Source organism: Cibotium barometz, chromosome 62 (genome assembly GCF_041138505.1).
Source record: "Cibotium barometz isolate CiBa-2024 chromosome 62, ASM4113850v1, whole genome shotgun sequence".
NCBI classification, from domain to species: domain Eukaryota; kingdom Viridiplantae; phylum Streptophyta; class Polypodiopsida; order Cyatheales; family Cibotiaceae; genus Cibotium; species Cibotium barometz.
The window spans coordinates 6447561-6469288 of record NC_141107.1 but is presented as its reverse complement, the minus strand read 5'-3'; the positions used below and the strand labels follow the sequence as shown (position 1 = coordinate 6469288).

The following is a 21728-nucleotide window of genomic DNA, read 5'->3' as shown; positions in this document are numbered from 1 at the left end:
ATTTTAAAAACCCCTTATTTGTGATTTTTTCTTGAATAAATCACACCCTTTTTCTAATCAACCTGTGAATAGCCCCTTTCAAAGGTACCCTTATGTATGTAAAAACTATGTAAAAAAAAGGTTTTAAAAACTCATTATGTTGAACCCACGTGCTACACTTATATATTTATGAGTGACCACCCAAGCTTTCACTAGGCAGTAATACACATGCTCCATCTTTGGTTCGAACTTGGCATGTTCCGATTGCAGGCTTAGAGGCTCATGTAACTTGTCTCTCAGAGGATAGTAAGCTTGGCTCTCAGAGGCTGGTGAGCAATAGGCTTAGAGGGAGGAAGTGAAAAAAACTACTATCCAAGGAGCTGTAGAGATAAATACCTCAAGGGTTACAAGCTCAGTCCGATGGAAAGTGTAGCGTGTTCAGGTAATCTCTTGTAATGTGTTTTTTAGAGAGACCGAAATAGACCATAACATTTTTGATGCTGGCTATTGAGTAGGAATCCTTGGATTTTTCCTTAATATTTCTCTTAATCTACATTACCCATTGGCATGCTCATTTCCATTAAAAAGAGATAGATTTGATGGAGATAGTGTTGATTTTGCTCTCTGTTTGTCCATAGAAGAATCTTGTTAATTTAAATGTTGCTTTAATTATTTTGAAATGGTTTGTTGATGAATGCTGAATTTCAAGTGTTATTGGAATCCTCTTTGTATAGAGGATTGCACGAGAATTTACCTCTTTGTTCGTGTAGCCTACTAGAGCCGACATATAGTTTTAATTTTTGCATTTAATCAATTTTTGTTGTTTTGATTACATTGGGGGACTACCAAATGAGTAGCTTACTTGAATTTTGGCTAGTCAACTTTTTTTAAAAGAGTAAGGTAATTAAGCTTAACTAAAAATCAAATTTCTCTCTCTTACTTATATGTTATCTTTACTAGCAAATTCGTTTGCAGCTAGGTTGAATCAATTTAGAAATGCTTGAATTGGATAAAGGTTAAAAGGCCTTGAATTGGATAAAGGTTAAAAGGCCTTTAATACTTTGACCCTAGTACCGGATAATTCCGTAAGCCCATGTGCACCCCTTTGACATATTAGTATAATAAATTCAAATCCACATTTATTGTTAAATTCCTCAATTATCATGATGATCACTCTCTATAAAGATGTCAAAGAAAAATTCATCTTCGTGAGACGAAGTCGACCTTTAGCACGTAGCTTGACAACTTTGACAAATTTAAAGGCACAAATGGTGTGAAAATTTACAATTATCATGATAATCTCTCTCTACAAAACTAATGTGAATATTCATGTCTAGAAAAAACGTGAAGTCACCGTGATGATGTATGCTATGCCTTTCTCTTTCCAAAATTTGAAGAAAATCCATGACTGAATTCTCTCTCTATAATTGTGAGTTCATGTCAATGTACTTCCATGTAAAAACATCATGAAATTTTTTTGAGCAAGGTTACTGATTATGCTCAAGGGCGAGGCAAGGTTACTGATTATGCTCAAGAGCGAGGTCCTTTAGTAACTTAGGTTCTTCACCAGGGCCAACAAGATTTACTTCTTTAACCTTAGTGGGGCCATCATAAGAGGCATGGGGCTCTTTGCCAGGGCTTCTTTAAGCCTTCTTATCGTGTATCACTTTATCACCCATGTTCTAGGACTTAAAGTATTTGGGCATTTGCCTTTGATCTTCCTCTCGACCAACTAACCAGCTCTTTGAGTTGACTTCTTTCTCTGTGTTAACCCAATTTAAGGGTTAACAAGAGCTACCACCATTATCTTACATCAAGGAGTCACGATAGATATACCAAAGGGTTATACATTCAAGATATGAAGCAATAGTATCCAAAGCTACAACTTAGATGGGCACCCGTAATGGTGTGATGGAGTATTATGGCGATTCTCGCTTTAAGAGTGTGTGGTAGCAAGTTAGGATGAAGTCTAAGTGATGTACTTCATGGATATATTATGACAGTAGTCATTGTAATAGCATTAGGCCTCTTATGAGCCTAAAGTAGTCGGCCAACCACAGTTTAAGTGAGTGTGAACACTTATGGCCATGTATATTAGTGAATATATCTCATAATACAACATACTCTCCCACTGTGCAATTGAGTCTTGCTCTTGCTAATCTCTCTCCCTAATGCATGCTAGTGAGTGTGTGTGAGTGAAGCGAGGTGAGAGGAGGGACCATTTCCCGTAGTGCAATGCGGCGGTGTGACAACGCTTGTGGGAGGTGCGGTGGAATTGCTTCTCAAGGAGTTGTAGAGCTTGGAGACCTCAAGGGTTACGAGTTCGCCCATTGGAAAGATCCTCACGACAGTTGCGGTTCACTAGGTAATCTCTTTTAGATATGTTTCAAGGAGGGTTAGGGTGAGCCATAAAATTTTTGGCGTCGCTGTCGGGGAATCATCCCTTGGCTTTTTCCATCGTTTTTCTTCTAATCTTCGCATTACCCATTGCCCATTATCTTGATTAATGGTTTCCCATGAAAAAGATGTGGATTGGATGGTGATTTGTGTGAGATTTGGTGTAGAATAGCTCTCTTTGGATTGGATGGTGATTTGTGTGAGATTTGGTGTAGAATAGCTCTCTTTTTTGTTTTTGAAAAGAATGCTTTTTGCTTAATTTTTAGATTAATTTGTTATTTTTGTTGTTGTTGTTGTTGTTTTTGTGATTTTTCATGTTCTTTGAGCTTGCACATAGTTTGTATTAGGTTTAGTTGGCATCCATTGCATCAAACAATGCAATAGAATGCAATTTTTAGTGAATGTTAGCTCTCTTTAGTGTTAAACATAGAACTAAGATCATTAATTTTAGTTTAATTTTGTGTTTGTTGTTGTTGAAATTGTTTGGATTAGAGTGTTAGCAAGCATTAGGAGTACCTTAATCTTTCAAGAAAATTCTTAAAACCATAAAAAAACCCTTGAATTTGACTAATTTCTCTCAATGGATTGGTTTTTGTCATTAAGGGTGATTAATCTTGCTCAAGAGGTAAAAAATTAGAAAATGTGTTAATTGGGGTCTAAATTGATCATATGAGTAGTCGAAATTGGTATATTTGAGTGTTTTGAGAGCATCTAGATGCATCAAAATACCTAATTACATCACTTTTTTCATTAATTGGAGAAATTTGACTCTCTTTACTTAATTTTGCCTTAAAAGAGGAAACTATAATTAAGAGTCTAATTAATCCTCTATTTTAGATTAATTTATACATTTGTTGATGCACAAAGATTAGCATTCCCTTGCTCTATCCAATGATGTGCTCAACTGTGTGAATTAATTAGGGATTAGTGGTTAATTAGAGTCCTTGATTATTATAAAAGAGGAAAAAATTAGTGAATAAGGCTAATGAGCATTCAATGAGTAGATGCTCGTGAGTTGTCAAATTGTCCAATTTGGGAGTCATTTATGAAGGGTGTAAGGGGTGTCATTAAAAGGTTGACTTTTTTGATTCCCACTTACCTTTTTGAGAAAATACCCATATTTCTTTAATTTTAAATTCAAAAAATATCCCCCCCAAAAAGGAAAATTCATATTTCCCACTACAGTAAAAAAAAATCAAATTTAATAGTTCCGTAAAGTCTGGTTTACGACGTGAACCAATTTCTGCAACTTCATAGAACTAAGGGTTCATGTCCTCCGGAACCACGTGCACGCGTAAAAAAATTGAATTTAATATTCCGTGAAGTTCGGTTCACGGGGTGAACCATTTTCTGCCACTTCATGGAACTAGAGTTCACACCTAAAAGGTTCACGTTCTCGGGAACCCTACAAAAAAAAACCGAATTTAATATTCCGTGAAGTCTGGTTTACGACGTGAACCATTTTCTGCAACTTCACGGAACTAGAGTTCACACAAAAAAAAATCAAAATTTATAAAACCCATGAAGCCTGTCGGCGTGAAAAGGACCGTATCTCCTAAACTTAATATCCGATGAAGGTGCTCTAGGGCTCATCGGAAAGCTGACATCGAGCTCTTCGACTTTGAACTTGGTGGCCGTCCGAAGTCAAAATTGACCATTTTGGTCTCCGATCAAGTCTCAAAATTTGACTCAGAAATCGAGACAAAAAACAGTCCAAAACTATGAAAAATGACAAAAAACAACGCGAAAATGATGAGGAGTCATATCCGGGCTACTTTTTGAAGGTCTAAACGACAAAATCACGGACGACTCAGAGAAACAAAGTTGTAGTACTCCAAAATTACAACGCCCTCATATAGAGTTTTTTAAAATTCTTGTTGGAACACCCTAAAAAACCTGTTGCGAAATAGGAAAAAAAATCTTGAATTTTTTTTCGTCTTGAGACAGTGATTGGAAAGTAGGTTTTAGGACCTCCTCTTCCATCTGGGAAGTTACTAGCATATGCTTTTTCCGAAAAATTATCTCTAAGAGGTCGTTTACGTGCATATAGCACCTAAGCTATTTAGGGCTAACGGACACCCATTTGACCCAATGAAGAGAACGCCAGGCCTCTTGAAGCTGTAATGGGCTGTGAGAAAATATAAAAAGCAAAAAAAAAAACTTGTGTTTGCTCATTAAGGAGTATTTAGGTACTATGACATGGCCATGATGGAGAGATTGCCAGGGATCACACAAGGACTGAACCTAATGGTTGACATCTTCGAGCCATTGAGATCTATGTCGGAAATACACCTCCTGATACCATTGGCTATGCTTATAACAAGCATGTCATCGGGTTTTACAATCCCTATCACTTCGATCCCACTGGCGGGCTTTGGTCCCTTACCTAACATTCTTGCAAATCCTACAAGTACTAACTCTTTCCTGGATGCCCACACCCTGGACATACTGACTAGTCTAGGAAGGGGGGTAGCCCAAGGACTCAGTGAGTCTTTTCCAACAAGAGCACTCACATACGGCCTCAGTGACTCATACAGAAATACGGCCGTACGAATTTCCAAAATTATGGACAAATATGACGGAACAACAGACCCTGTTCAATTCATTCAAATGTTTGAATAGAGATGTGAAGCCTTTGGAAATTCTAACTGTCCCACCAAGGTACATGCGTTGAACCTATACTTAGAGGGAAAAGCTAGTCGATGGTTTATCGCATTGATGCCTGTGATCAAGACCAACTTCAAAACCTTGAAATCAACCTTTATACATGGCTTTTCCAGATAAGGTGATTGGTGGAGTGCAGCAACAGAACTCTATTCAATTGAGCGTTAACCAAATGAATCCATTAGAGATTTTATCCTTCAGATAAAACCAAATGAATCCATTAGAGATTTTATCCTTCAGATAAAACTCTTAGTGGACCCAAGCTAGAGTTTCAATGAGTTCTTGCCAGTTGCTTTTCAAAGGACTATGAAGAGAGCTATCGGTTTCTGTTTCTCCACCCCCATTTATGCAACGTTTTGGTCCCCCCCCCCTCTTTTTGGGCGTTGTGAGACATGGGAAAATTTAAACGATGTTCAATTGAAGAGATGTTTCATGATGGGCTTGAAGAATAACAGCTTACACAACTTGATCATTGTATCCAATCTAGAAACATTCGATCAATGTTGTAAAGAAGCAATACGTTTAGATGACAACATGCTAAAAGATGATCATGCTACGAGATGTTCCTCATCTAAACCAAATGAAACAATGGCAAAAGAAAGATCGATCTCAAAATTGACATTCCTCAAACTTTATGTTGCCTTGCTTAAAACCTTCCAATCAACATCTCTAAGAGAGGATGAATACCTTTAAAACCAGACATCCTTAATGCCTCTACAAGTGAGGAACGAAATACCTTGTGTTGAGTGTAATCACTACGACCATCCCAATCCCCATTGTGCATACAAGGCGCCTATTTTTCTATACTATATATATTGTAAGACCTTTGACCACGATACTAAAAAGTGTCCCGCTTCATCCATAATTGACTCAAAACCTCCATCTCTAGTGCACCAAAGAGAAACAGTCCAAAGGGTAGAAATTGCTCAGGAAGCAGTTAATCGAACACTTCAGTGTTTCTATTGTCGTGGACCTCACAAGGTGGCAAACTGCACAATTTGGAATACTTCCATGTCCATAGTCATGGACACCTTGCAATCCATGTGTGAATGATGTGGCATTGAACACATATTCCAAGATTGCCCAAGACGAGTTGCGTCAATGCAACTCATCTCACAAAATATAACTCAACATCTTAAGTGTACAAAATGGAAAATTGTCCACCATGCCCTTGAATGTGATTACACGTTTACAAGCCAAGGCACGAGAAATAGTCAAAAAGAATGCAAAAGACAATACCTCAACATGGGTAGAAGAACATGCTTTAAAGAAGAAAACAAAAGAAAAACCAAAACCTTAAACCCAAGAAAAACAGGGACTACAAACTATCGAAACCAAGGTCGAATTAAAAGAAAGAGAAAAGGAGACATTATTAGCTTACATATTGAAGGAGAAAAATTCATGCTCCACCTGTATAAAAAACGTCATTTCAATATTAGCGAGTCAAAAATTTATCCAATAATCGTTTGATGATTCCAGGATTTAGTTTACATCATGGGCTTTCCATCAAGCCAAGTTTCATGATCAAACTATGTCCCTTCTAAAAGTTATGTCCAAATTACTACTATTTTGAAAACGGCAAAAATCATGCGTTGCAGCATGTGTCTAAGAAAATTAAAATATTGCCTTGCAAAAGCTAAGAAAAGTGCAATTTAAAAAATCTCAAGGATTTTTGGGTCTTGAGGAATATCTGTGGATGTTAAGCATTTCAAATCTCTTAATAGATTGCCCACAAAAATTCAAGAAAAATGCTAACTTTTCAGGACACTTTAGTGTCCAATTACAGAACTAGTGTTAAGATGTGGGTGGAGAAGTAGCTACTTGTAGCTCAAGGCTACCATGAAGGTACCAATCAAATTTGGGTGCCTCGATAGTCAAATCCTCTTCCTCAATGCAATACTCGGAGGCCAAGGAAAAAGAAAAGTACTCCACAACACAGTCCACAAAAGCCTATGCAAGTTCCTAAAAAAACTCCACCAAGTCATTAAGTGTGGGTACCAAAAACACTGCTGCAGGCACAAGGGTACTACCAAAGAAATACCAAAGCTTGGGTCCCCAAGCGCACCACCAAGTCATTAAGTGTGGGTACCAAAAACACTGCTGCAGGCACAAGGGTACTACCAAAGAAATACCAAAGCTTGGGTCCCCAAGCGCATCACAAAGTCCCCTAAGCTTACACAAAGAAGGAAGCCTTAGCACCAAGCACATTGGCCAGTTTATAATGTTCATCAAAGATGGGTGCCTGTGCATGTGGTTTAGCAACAAGGATACTATGATGGTAATTCCATCATATGGTTGCCAAAATTGAACAATGTGAAGAAAACCGCACCACCGACTTCAACCCCAACAACTTTACCTACAGTTCGACAAGAATGGAAGCCTAAGCAACAATAAGTAAATCATTCAACCACTCTCGTGCATTCAGCACCAACACAAGAGCTTGTGTGTTCAAGCAAACAATCAGCAGTATTACCGACTGCCTCGACAACATTTGAGCAACAAATTCAAGAATCAATACCCGTGTCTACAACGGAGACTTATAAGCGCATCAAGGACAAAATAACAATGCTCTTGTCGCCCCTTTGGATGTGAGAAATAAGTGCACAAGAAGCTGTTGCTCGCAAGTTATGACCTAGCTGACCCATAAAATCAATTAAAATAAAAAAACTATGGAGGTCAAAACCTGCAACTTCACGAGGTCAAAACCTGTAATCTCACGGAATTACCTCTCACGAAATTCCAGTTCACAACCATGTAATTAAATCTCACGGAACTACACTTGACGGAATTACCTCTCATGGAATTCCATCTCACGGCCTGAACTTTCACAGAATTCCATCTCATGGAACTACACTTCATGGAATTACCTCTCACAGAATTCCATCTCACGGCTTGAACTTTCACGGAATTCCATCTCACGGACTGAAATTTCACGGAACTACACTTCACAGAATTACCTCTCACACGGAATTCCATCTCACGGCCTGAACTTTCAGGAAATTCCATCTCACAGAACTACACTTCACGAAATTACCTCTCATGAAATTCCATCTCACGGCTTGAACTTTCACAAAATTCTATCTCATGGAATTACACTTCATGGAATTCCATCTCATGGCCTGAACTTTCACGGGTTTAGGCCATCTCATGGAATATCCATTCACGACCAAAAAAACCTACAATCTCACGAGTTTAGGTTTCTCACGAATTATAATCTCACGGCTCAAGAACCTACACTTTCACAATTTAAGCCTCATCATCATGGATTAAGCCATATCATGCATTAACACTTTCCTAACGATCTTTAATAGCCATTATATATTTGTTAAGCTTACTGCTTACTATTATTTTGGCTAAATTAATGCAGCAGCTACTCCATGAGTACATATCCATACTCATGCCATGCACTGGAGAACATTTGCACCAAAGCCTCACCATCGACAACTTCCAGGTACATTCCTAGATGGGGGGGCATGGTAGGTGGAAGCCTCGTCAAAGGTACAACCCATCGCCTGGAATTTCCCTTCAAATTACAAACCTTTCCAAACGACACTACCATCTTCAAAAATCAATGATCTATCTATATTAGCCTCGCAAGTCAACGTAATTCTTTCAATCCTCACCAACAAGTGGCTAATTCATCACAGAGCAGCTCAATAAGAGTTTATATGACTCAATTTTTGTACTCTATGTAAATCTGTTTCATAAGAGCACTTAAATATACATAAAAACATAAAAAGCACAAGATGACAGGAATAGGTCCTACTCAACAACATTTGACAAGAATCCTGCCATACAAAGGGACATCATCAAAGGCCAATTACTTCAAATGATGAATGTCGCTTCCATAAATCAAATGAGGAACTGAGAATCACCATCTCATTCTGATGATTAGGTCTACATTTCTCCGGATCCTTTTCTCTCTTCTCTCCCATTATTAATATCTCTTAGTGTCCCCACTAACAAAAATCACATGTAACCTTGCTGATAATTGCCAAAAACGAATTGAGCAAAAAAAAAGCCAGGCTCACACAAATATAAAAAATGCAATCATTTAAAAAAACCCCACCCTGTTAGGAATTCCCAATACACTACTAACCTCTTCATTCATTAACTAGCTTTTCTTATTCCTTCCGGAGGAACAAAGACCATTGAACTCACTCAACATCAAAGCCATCGCGACAAAGCTTGTTCATTCTCCCCACACAAAGGTCTTCAATGCGATCACGAGGACATGATCGCCATCGGGAAGGGAGGGATGTTAACCCAATTTTAGGGTTAACAAGAGCTACCGCCATTATCTTACATCAAGGAGTCACGGTAGATACACCAAAGGGTCATACATTCAAGATATGAAGTAATAGTGTCCAAAGCTACAACTTGGACGGGCGCCCGTAATGGTGTAACAGAGTATTATGGTGATTTTCGCTTCAAGAGAGTATGGTTGCAAGTTAGGATGAAGTCCTAAGTGATGTACTTCATGGATATATTATGACAGTAGTCATTGTAATAGCATTAGGCCTCTTATGCACCTAAAGTGGCCGGCCAGCACAGTGAGTGTGAACACTTATGGCCATGTATATAAGTGAATATCTCTCATAATACAACATACTCTCCTATTGTGCAATTGAGTCTTGCTCTTGCTAATACTCTTGCTAATCTCTCTCCCTAATGCATGCTAGTGAGCGTGTGAGTGAAATAAGGTGAGAGGAGGGACACGAGTACTCGTAGTGCAACACAGCGGTGTGACAACGCTCGCGGGAGGCATGGTGGAATTGCTTATCAAGGAGTTGTAGAGCTTGGAGACCTCAAGGGTTACGAGCTCGGTTATGAGCTCGGCCATTGGAAAGATCCTCACAACAGTTGCGGTTCACCAGGTAATCTCTTTTGGATGTGTTTCAAGGAGGGTTAGGGTGAGCCTTAACACTCTGCCTCTCTTTGAGCTTGCATGTTTAGAGTGGCTTGGCAAAGCTTGGCTTGCTTGAAGCTCATGGGATCCTTGTCACCTTTATTGGTATGAAGGATGATCTTATTTAGGTCATCTTCCCACTGTCTTGAGTAGGTCTCACATGTGAATCCATGGTCTCGACATAGCAAAGACACTGAAGATATGTCTCCATGTTGGGAGAAGATACTTCTTGGGCTTCCTATGAGCTTTTTCTCCTTCTTAGCTGGGTGAATGTGGGCATTGCAAAAGTGGCTTCTTATATGGAGGAGTCCTCTCATCACTAGATAAATCACTATCTATTTTATCATTGTTGGCTCCTCCCAAAATTGATGCTACATTAAGCATAAATTGGGCGGTTATTTCCATTCCAGCCTTGCAAACCTTGTTCCAAGTTCATATCATCACTACAGGCAGAAATTTAAGCCATTTATATGGTAGTGATGTGTCGACATAGGCTAATAATGGGCCAGGAAACTTTTTCTCCTGAGTGTGTACACACTCTTATGAGTATGTGTAAGTGACCTTATCATGCCACTTCACCTTTACTTCACTCATTTTCATTAATCTACTTTGAGTGTTGTCATTTCTACACTTTGATGCAGTATTATTTGGGCATATAGTTTATGTAACATAATGATGGTATTGTTATGTTGCAGTCAAAGTACATATAGAGGTGGCTTACACGATTTGGTCTTAAAGACTCTAAGCCTGCTTGCTACATGAGTAGAGAAAGGCTCTAGTCTCAGTTTCCAGGATACAGGTGAACAATTTGATGCATCAATTTATCAGAAGGTTGTTGGGTGCCTGATCTATCTATGCAATATGAGACCAGACATTCAATTTGGGGTCTCCCAATTGAGTAGGTTTATGCACAGTCCCGAAAGTAGCACATTGACCGGCTGCCAAGCGAGTATTTTGATCCCTTGGGCTATTCTATGTTAAGGGGAGTAATATTTAGCCACATGCTTTCAAAATGACTCCGATAGGGCTAGATGTTATGATACACAAGTGTCCAATAGTGGATTTTGCTTTCATCTTTGTGATCATGTGTGTCACGACCTTAAGACACTTGGAGAAGGAAAATCTAATTTCTCAACATAAAAATTAGAGCATAACAAATACTTGCACAAATTGAAATCATAAACCTTAAATAAACTAAATTAAATAAACGAGAGAGAGAGAGAGAGAGAGAGAGAGAGAGAGAGAGAGAGAGAGAGAGAGAGAGAGAGAGAGAGAGAGAGTAGAAGTCACCATCGACACAAGAGTGGGTTCAGTCTCCCTTGGGGTAGAGTATAGCCCTCTCCCATATTTATATGTATGCTCTTGCTTTTCAAAAAGATAATTCCAAAAAACAAAGCACAAGCAAGTGCTTTTTTGAGTTTATGAGCGTGCAAACTCTATAAAAATATAGTAAGCATTAGTATAAAAATATAGTAAGCATTAATATAAAGTCTTAGCCTACCACAGTACAAAAGGTATTTGGTATGTACAAAGGTATGAGGCCTTAGCCTTACAAAATATAGATGCCTAAATATGAAATCATAAAAGGTGTTCACATGTCTTCCAAAATATCTCATAGTAGTCCAACACATATTCCACCCATGATTAACATATAATCCCCACCACTCAATGCACATATCTGATTAAACACATTAATCCTAGTAAATGATATAAATAAAAGGCTCATCCAAAATAAAATATCTTGAAATAAAATAATGGGCGTCTCCAAAGAGGTTACGACTAATATCATGGCTCAACAAGAAGCAGCCAATGGTGGCCACTTCGAGTTGTGAAGCTTCGTACATGGCAGGTTTTATAGCAAATGTGGACTTTGTATATGGCTCAGAGGCCTTTTGGTAGATCTTGGTATTAATTGTCCCCCACGTCCATCTTCATTGACAGTTAGAGTACATTAGCTATTGTTGGCGAAGAACCAAGTGTTCCAAAATTAAAGTTTTAATTTCTTACTACCTCTTTTTTCCCTTTTTGTAATGCATAGTGCTATTCATAAGCTCTATGCATAGAGTATAAGCATGTAGATATATGCTTAGAACTATATGTATATTTATGCAAAAGCTTATGCATCGAGCTTATACATAGGGCTTATGCATGTAGATGTATGCTTAGAACTATATGCATAAGCTTATGCATCAGCCTTATGCATAACTTTATACATATGCATGTAGATGTGCACAAGAAGTTGGCAATCTGGTAAGCCCGCAAGCATGAAAAGCCAACATGTTGGCAAGTCCCCAAGCCCGCAAGCCGGTAAAGTCAGCAAAAAGCATGCAAGCCAGTAAGTCTACAAGTCGATAAGCTAGCAAAGCCACAAGTCCGCAAACCGAAAAGTCGGCTAGCTCACAAGCCCAAAAGTCTGCAAGTAAGCGTGGAAGCCGAAGAGTCCCCAAGTCGGTAAGCTAGCAAGTCTGTAAGCTACTAAGCCCATAAGCCCCTAAGCCGGCAAATTCATAAGCTCACAAGATGATAAGTAAGTATACAAGCCGGTAAGCTTGCAATCTAGCGAGTCCGCAAGTCTACAAGCCTGTAAGCTGTAAAGTTGGCACAAGCCCCTAAGCTGACAAGTTTGCAAGTCGGTAAGTCTGCAAACTAGTTAATCCTCAAGCTTGCAAGCCCACAAGAGTTGATAAATCGGCAAGGCTAGTAAATCCTCAAGCCTAAAAAGCGCAAGAGTCGGTAAGTTGGCAAGGTCGTAATAAGCCTTTGGGGGCTTGTCGTTTGTAAGCTTGCAAGCCAAAAAGCCTGCAAGCCTACAAGCCCGCATGTCGACAAACCCACAAATTACCAAGCCAGTAAGCCTCCAAGTTGGCAAGTTTGGAAGCCAATAAGTCTCGGCAAGCTCGTAAATTCGCAAGCCCCCACACGTGCAAGTCCGTTATTACCCGACAAGTTTGCAAACTAGAAGCCACTAAGCCCACAAAATCCGATAAGCCGATAGGCCCTCAAGCCTAAGTCTGAAAGCTTGCAAACTTGCAAGTCCTCAAGGTGCTCATCACAAGCCCACAAGCCGATAAGCCCGCCGCCGCCGCCGCCGCAAACCCACAAAGCCCATAAACCCGCAAGCTGACAAGAATAACTCGCCTACTATTGATCATCCATGTCATTTTCTGGCAAAGGGCTAGATCATCCACTTGAGTATAATTACTTCTCAAGGTGTTGGAAGCGACTTTATACATTCTAGATGGAGTCCTTTAGAATCTCTCCACAAGCAGAAGGTCAATTTGGGAGTTGGTGTGAATACTATAAATGGTAAGTGTGACTGTGTGAGGTCTTTTTCCGCATAAAAGGTCAAGCAGGACACGTGTCCGATGTGAAGCAGTTAACAGTTTGGCTTGAAGGAGGTTCGTTGCATGTGCTAAAACCTTGGAAGGCTTGCGTTTCTTGCTGTTAGGGTTTCGGAGCTTTCCTCTTTTGCGTCGAGCTTTGCTTTTTTTTTTTTTTGCAGAGGTCCTTTGTTTCCTTTCTCTGTTTTGCTACCAAGGATATGGCTTCTCTCGACGAAGAGCTCTTAGCAGTGGCTGGTTGCACAAGCAGAGGCAGAGCCCCCAAGCGCAGGCCCATCAAGGATGTTCCAGATTTGAGCTCCGACGATGAAGTCGAAAGCTCGTCCGGCTCTGGCAGAATTGGAGAAGACGACGATTCGGATGTTCCTGTGAGCAGAAGTAAAGCCTCTCGCCTTAAGCGAGATGAATATTCTGATGAAGAAGACGCAGAGAGCGAGCTTTCCTTTGGAAGCGACCTTTACAAAGATGAAACAGACAGGGCAGAACTTGCCGCCCTGCCTGAGCTCCGCCGGGAGATGATCATTTTGGATAGGGGAGATCGCCTCCAAGATCACAAGAGGAGGAAAATGAAGAGGGCCCAGGAGAGGGCCGAGAAAGCAAGGCGGCCGGAGGCGGCGGCAACTCCTCGACCGCCTGCTGCCTCCATGGCCATGGCTGCTGCTCGCCCTTCAGGGAGGTCTAGGGTTTTGCCCGGACGAAAGGAGAAAGCGGAGATCTTGAACAATCTTGTAGCTCTGAAACAGAGCAAGAACAAAGACAGGGGCCAGAAGAAAAGAAGGTTCGAGGTTGAGACCCGTACCCCGTCGAGCTCTTCTGAAGATGAAACGGGTGGTCATAGCCATAGCCGTATCCATGGTTATGAAGACAACGAAGATGAAGACGCTCACAAGAGCAGTTCTTCTGAGAGCGATCTTGAGCAGCAGAAGCGTGTGGAAAGAGAGAGCTCCTTTGAAGCGGTTACCTTTGAAGATATCCTGAGCATCGCCATACGCCGCTCGAAACTTGCCAAGTGGCTGTCAGAACCCTATTTCGAAGACATCATCGTCGGTTGCTTTGTAAGGCTGGGTGTTGGTGGTGATTCTCTGACTGGCTACCGACTCTGCCAAGTTAGAGGCGTTGAGGCTGGCGACCTCAGCCGCATGTACAAGCTTGAGAACCGCATGACCCACAAGTATATTAGCTGTGCTTTTGGCGATGAGGTCTTCACCTCCAGCATGTCCCGGGTCTCCGAACAGCTGCCGCAGGAAGAGGAGTTCCATGACTGGCAAGAGGAGGTCCGTCAAACTGGCGGCGAGCTGCTGACTAAAGAGGCGGTGACAGAAAAGTTAGCTGCCATCAATAAAGTTGGGGCATTTATTTACTCCGCCGACGCAGTGAAGAGGATGCTTGAGGAGAAGAAGATGATGGCAGCGCGGCCATTTAATTTAGCGGCCGAGAAGGACAGGGTAGCGAGGGAGCTTGCACTTGCAGAACAGCAGCCGTGGGATGTGGCCAAGATCGGACGGTTGCAGGCGCAACTAAGGCAGCTAGAGACCCTGGGGGCGCAGAGGCGGCCCAAAGATGCCAAGGCTATGGCACTGGCAGAGATGAACCGGCGCAATCGGGAGGAGAATTTCCGAAATGCCTCTCAGCGCCGGGTTTTGGAAGCCGGCCAAGATGGTTATGACCCTTTCTCCCGCCGGTGGACCCGCTCGCAGAACTATTACAGCAAAGGGCCGGCTCAACAAGCCAAGCCCACAACGGAGCCTGCAGTCACGTCTGCCACTACAGCTGACCAGGAGGGCGCTCAAAAAGAGGCCGCGGATGCCGGCAAGCTAGTGGACACGGCCCCTCCCTCTGCTCAGCTTCTGCAGCTCCACCGCTTTGAGCTCCCGCTGGACCTTTCCCGTTTGCAGAAGTTCGGAGGTGGGACTACCGGTGCTGCCCTGGCCTTCCTTGCCAATAGGCAGCGCATCGAAGCCTTCAACGGGCCCCGTGTGGAAGCCCATAACCCCCATGCTCACCCTCAAACCCTCACCATAAATGATTACAAACGCCGGATGAATCTCATAGACTAAGACTAGGTAGTTGCACATCGACATAGGCTATATACATACATACAGTTTACTATCTCACTACCTTTCCCTATCTTAATATCTGTGAATGTGCTTCGATCGGTGCTCTCCATGAGTGTCAGATGAGCACTTTTCAAGGGAATGGTATGTTTTGACAGTGATACGGCACAGATTTTAGTGAGATGACAAATGGCACAGATTTTAGTGAGATGACACACAGAATGAATTAGCTTTTCAACTTCATTTTTAAAAAAATGCTGCACATTTTTATAATTTCAATGTTCAACCTATTGGTTTTAATGCAGTCTTTTAGTGGATAGTATCAAATTGAGGATTTAAAGTCTAGTTTGTTTCCTTTCATAAAAAGCTGGCACTAAGTATGATTTGTTTTCATGATATTGTATGGATTTATAAGCACAATTAATGTTGTGTGTGTCCATGTTGTTGGTCCTGCGGTATGGCTACTCCAAGATATAGTGGAGACTGTGTCAGCCCTCCTTTGATCAACATCTATGAGTATCCAGATTCCAACCAGTGCTTGAAAAAAACATATTTTTCAACCAAACAAAATAAGGACAGCTCGTAAATCTATCCCGTTTTTGTTTCTCCTATATGCTAGTTTTATAACTAAAATATATAAAAAAGCATTCCTTAAATAAGGGGTCATCGAGTTTTTCGTAATTCTAGTTGGTACAGATACACTAGAATGTCGTTTTTTCTAGGACTGATTTTAACCGTGTTGAAATATGTTGTCAACTTTGTAATTTTTGCTTGCATTGATTTTGGTGGATGGATTTCAATGCAAGTTTAATTTTGACAGTAAAGGTAGCTATTGTTTAGCTCACAGATAAAGTAGTGCCATTTCTTGCGATTACTTTTTAATGTAGCCTTTATTTTGCTAACAACGTGGTAGCGTGTAACTGATGAAATCCACTACTCAAAATTTGATCGATTAGCTAATCAATTGATTGGTGACTAATGAAATTGTAAATTAGTCGTATAGTGGCTTGTCGCTTAGACTAATTTAATACTAATTAAACAAGAAAATCTAATCATTATTCATATAGTTTAATGATTATAAATTATAGTTCCATGCATGTGTGGATCTATGTTACATGCCCATCCTCCGAAGGTACACAATTGCAGAGTTTTGGGCTGCACCAATAGAAAGATTTACAACTTTGCGTTCTTTTAGCTTTAATGCCAACACATGCTTCTCTTAATTCTTTAAGCCATCAAACATCGATAACCTTCATCTCAATGCCAACACATACTTCTCTTAATAAGAGCATGTCAGACCATTCAGGTTCCAACAATTGTGGCAACTTGTAGATTCTTAAAGCTAATCATGGTACTTACAAATTAAACAAGAGAAAGTTATGACTCCTATGACCTGAGAGTGCATTACAATTTGACATGTATAGATAGACGTGCATTACAATTTGACATGTATACATGTCTATCTGAGAGAATTATCATGGTTTATTATCATAAGTTGTATTTCTTATATCATACATGCACCAAACCTTTAAACACATGATCGACACAAGAGTCTAGAATGCATTGCCTTACTTCATAAGAACCCTCTGCTGACTAAAAGAGCACTACAACCACTATAGAGTGATCCAGCTTTTAAGCCATAAATAAGTTCCAAAGGACAAGTCCTACATCAAGTAGCGCAGAGGGGGGGGGGGGGGGGGGGGAGTTAATCCCATTTTGGGTTGACTAGCTGCTCTCGTACATATGAGGGCACTCAATAAGTGTCATGCATGCACATGCATCAATAAAAGTTGTAATCTTTATGAGGAAGTTGGCCATATCCATGCTCACCTAGTTAAGTTATGAGTTTTGGACACCTAAGTGTGAATAAGGGCCATGCATTTATTAACTAATTTCTTATTATATATAAAGACAAAATCCCCCTTTGTGTATATAAAGCACTCTTGCTTTCTACTTACTCTTGTCTATGTGTGAGGAGAGAGACTTGAGAGGAATTCTTGGTGTATGTTCGTGTGTGTGTGAGAGTGAAAGGAGAGTCTTCATTGCAATAGCCTATGTGGTGAGAGCTTAGAGGAGAGGCTTGAGGAGAGTAGAGTTAAACAACTTGAGCTTGAGGACTACAAGAGGACTAAGCTCGGGAGTAAGGTAAGTTCTCCATGATAGTTGTAATCCTTTCTTGCTTTCTGTGAATGAGAAGAGTTTTGAAAAGGGTAGGAAAGGAGCATAATGAGGAGGACATATCTATGTTGAGATATCGAGCTCAACTAGTGCTATGGCGGACATTGATGACCCGCCTGGGTGATAGCTTCTGCATCTAAACCACTGGCATGGTCGGTGAGATTATGGATGATATGCTGCTAGTGGGATGATAGGCTATGTGACAACCATTTTGGATTACTAGAGACTGGCATAGTTATAGCGCTAGCTCATTTAGTCGGGTTCACATTATGGACCCCGACCCTTGTATGTTGTAGTAGTTGAGTACTAACCCATATAGTGTGTACTCTTATCTTTATGTTATGTTGGTTGAGTAGAGAAGAAGAAGATAGAAGAAAATTTAACTATCCAGCTCTCTCTTGTGTCTTGCTCTCTCTTGTGTGTGTGTGTGTTTGCATACTAGGGTTTGAAGCTCTCCCTCTCCCCCACATTCTCTTTATGGTATCAGAGCTTGGTTCATGTGAGAGCTAAGGAGGTAAGCAAGAGGCAAGAACACGCAAGGAAGGAAGCGGTACTACATGGGTAAGAGCACCATCATCTCTTTCCCCTTCTTGGTTTAGATACAACACCCCCTCAGTAGCTCTGGGAGCTACACATCTCCAATTGAGGAGTTGTCTTTGCGGGAGCTAAGCTATAGGGTAGGTATAGGGTCCTATTGGATAAATTTTTTTCAGCCAAATTCGCATTTCGGGCGCATTACGGGCCCCGTTTTATCACTGCAGGGTATTTTCAGCAGTTTTCTAGAAGTTCTGGTAGAGAACTGTTTCTGCTCGAAATCTGGTTATTGCAGTGCAGCAGTGCATTTTGGAAGTGCAGACAGGATTTGCACATGTATTGTTGATACTGGTGTATGTACATGTACTCTGGTCACATTTGGTGACACACAGGCTGTGCTGAAGTACCGCTGCACAGCAGTTACAGGAGATACTGCTGTATTACAGGCTACATACAAAAATTATTTGTTTGCAGGTTATTGGATTGTTGTAGGAAAACATGTGTGACGGAATTAATCAGATTGTTAGTGAGAAGCTGGATAAGAATTACTTCCATGCCTGGAAGTTCATAATGACCAATTTCCTAATGGGTAAAGGATTTTGGGATTAAGTAGAAGGAGATAATGAGGAGCCTCTAGAGTTATCTGAGGAGAATGCCACTCCTGCAGATATAAAGGCATTCAAGGATTGGAATCAGGGTGCAAGAAAAGTCATGTACTGGCTTTCAATTAGTGTCACAGACACTATAGGACACATACAAGATGCAAACACTCCAGCAGTTGCATGGCAGAATCTGGTTCAGATTTTCCAGACTAACACAAAGGCAAGGAAGTTGAAGTTAAAGCAAGAGTTGCATACTATGGAAAAGAAAAGCATGTCGATCAATGAATATGCCTTAAAGATCAAGGGCATTGTTGAATCCCTTGGGTCTATCAATGTATGGTCTATCAATGTATGGTCTATCAATGTATCAGTGGAGGATGATGATTTGGTGAGTGTCTGTCTGAATGGGCTTGGCAAAGAGTACAAGCCATTCAAGACCTCCATTGCAGTTAGGGAGAATATTCCCAACTTTCAGGACTTGATATCTATGCTGATCATAGAAGAAAAGGCTTTAGGTGAGGATTCTTCTTCACAAAGCAAGAACACACTAGAACATGCCTTCTACTCTAATTCAGGTAGAGGCAGAGGTAGAGGTCATGGTCGAGGCCAAGGTGGTGGCCGACAAGGAAATCAAAATTCTGGACAACAATAGTCCAATGATTCACATCAGCACAATCATACATAGTGGAAGAGGCCAGTCTAGAGGCAGGGGGAGCCAAAGAGGCCGAGGTGGTTGGCTAAGAAATCAAAATGCAAATAGCATAGAGTGCTATTACTATGGCAAACCAGGATACATGGCAAAGGACCTGCTACAAAAAGCAGAATGACATTAAAAGTGGGAAGTTGCAGCCAGCATGGCAACTATGCATCATCTAGCAAACATGGAGGTGATGAAAGAAGTGAGCAGCTATTTGTGATGCAACACATGCTTAGTTCCATAATAGGGGATGTGTCAGGATCTCAAGATATATGGTATGTGGATTTTGGCACCTCTAACCACATGACCAGTCATGCTGACTGGTTTAGATATATGCAAAAAATAAAAAAACCAGGTTATGTAGAAACAGGTGATGATACTACACATCCCATTGCGCATGTTGGTAAAGTGCCATTGTCTATGCAGGATGGCAAAATGAAGTACTTGGCTGATGTACTTTATGTTTCGAATATTAAAAAGAACCTGGTTTCTATTTGACAGATGGTTGAGCAGGGTCTGCAAGTGAGGTTTAATCCTCAAGGATGTTTTGTGGAAGACTTCGAAAATAAGTGTCACTTGGTTGCAAAGGGTAACAGAAATGGTAGGAAGTTTACTTTGGATGTGAGCATGCCTGAGATAGAGGCAACCATGTTTGCGCATGGAACAGGTTGCCTTTATCTCAGGCATGCTCACATCCAAAGTAAACTTCCTACCATTTCTGTTACCCTTTGTAACCAAGTGACACTTATTTTTGAAGTCTTCCACAAAACATCCTTGAGGATTAAACCTCACTTGCAGACCCTGCTCAACCATCTGTCAAATAGAAACCAGGTTCTTTTTAATATTCGGAACATAAAGTACATCAGCCAAGTACTTCATTTTGCCATCCTGCATAGACAATGGCACTTTACCAACATGCGCAATGGGATGTGCAGTATCATCACCTATTTCTACATAACCTGGTTTTTCCATTTTTTGCATATCTCTAAACCAGTCAGCATGACTGGTCATGTGGTTAGAGGTTCCATTGCAGATATTGACATATGGCACAAGCGCATTGGTCATGTGAATGTATAGTGACTGAAGTCTATGCAGGCCCAAAATATTGTTGTAGGTTTGCCAAAGTTTAAGGTTGACAGTATGCATAAGGTATGTGAAGCATGCCAACTTGGTAAGCAGGCCAAACATGCTTTCCCACATGAAAAGCATGTCAGTGCAAGGCCATTGGATGTCATGCATTCAGATGTATGGGGACCGACCAAGACTACAACAATTGCAGGTTGCAGGTACTATGTTACATTCATTGATGACCACACTAGGGAAGTGTGGGTTTATTTCATAAAGGAGAAAAGTGAGGTGTTTGATCACTTTCAGAGATTTAAAGCCTTGGTCGAGAAGGAAAAAGGCAAATAAAATGCCTAAGATCAGATGGTGGGGGAGAATATTTCTCTAATGAGTTCAGCGATTTCTTGAGAAAGCACGGAATCAAGAGGCAGTTTACGTGCAGGTACACTCCGCAACACAGAATGGTGGTGCAGAAAGGAAAAATAGGCACATTGCAGAAGTGGCACGTGCCATGATTGGTTGAAAAAAATATGCCACATTACTTTTGGGCAGAAGCAGTAGCAACTAATGTGTACATTATGAACATGACACTCGCTATGCAATTGTTCATGGTATGACTCCTTAATAGAAGTTTACAAGCATAAGACTGGATGTGTCTCACTTAAAAGTGTTTGGGTGTATTGCATATGTACATGTTCTTGATGAAGTTAAAACAAAGTTGGATCCAAAGGCAGAGAAATGCATCTTCATTGGTTATGCTATGGAGAAAAAAGGTTATAGATGCTATAACCCTACCACTTGTGAGATGCGAGTAAGCAGAGATGTCTTCGATGAGATGAGTAGCTGGTATGCACCAGTAGTGAAAGCAACAGAAGATGCGGATGTAAGAAGTGCTGATGTTGCACCACATGTAGAGCAACAATCATAGGTGTTAAGTGGACTTGGGGAGTCCTCGAGCAGTGGATCCAATGTTAGCCCATGGTCACAGCAGGCAGGTTGAGGAATGATGCAAGTACACATGTATCATGGAAAGGGAAGGAAAAGGTAGATCAACCTTTTGTGCATGATCTGTTAGTAGGTCACTTATATGTGGATGGTGACACTAGTGGCTTTGAGTAGAGCCTTGATGAGGAGCTTGGCATTCTGTCTGTGGTGACTCCTGGTGTAAGGAGAACCAAGGCTATTTTGAGGACACCTGGCAGTGATCCAAGTGTACACAGGTCTACGAGGGTTAGATACCTTGTTGACAGGTTGAGATATGATGGATATACAGCCCATCATTATGCTTACATGGTAAAAGCAATACAG

The 21728-nt window shown here is 40.9% G+C and overlaps 1 protein-coding gene across 1 annotated transcript; it reads left to right on the top strand.

The window, feature by feature from the left end:
• The first annotated feature begins 13455 nt into the window (after positions 1 to 13455).
• LOC147604074 (protein RTF1 homolog) lies at positions 13456 to 15554 on the top strand. The gene has a single exon (XM_086795479.1). It carries the CDS (start codon positions 13491 to 13493, stop codon positions 15345 to 15347), a length of 1857 nt encoding a protein of 618 aa, XP_086651605.1. The 5' UTR covers positions 13456 to 13490; the 3' UTR covers positions 15348 to 15554.
• Positions 15555 to 21728: the final 6174 nt, after the last annotated feature.

What these genes read in the sequence shown, in the direction of transcription:
- LOC147604074 (XM_086795479.1), top strand. Translation starts at nt 13,491, where the DNA reads ATGGCTTCTCTCGACGAAGAGCTCTTAGCAGTGGCTGGTTGCACAAGC.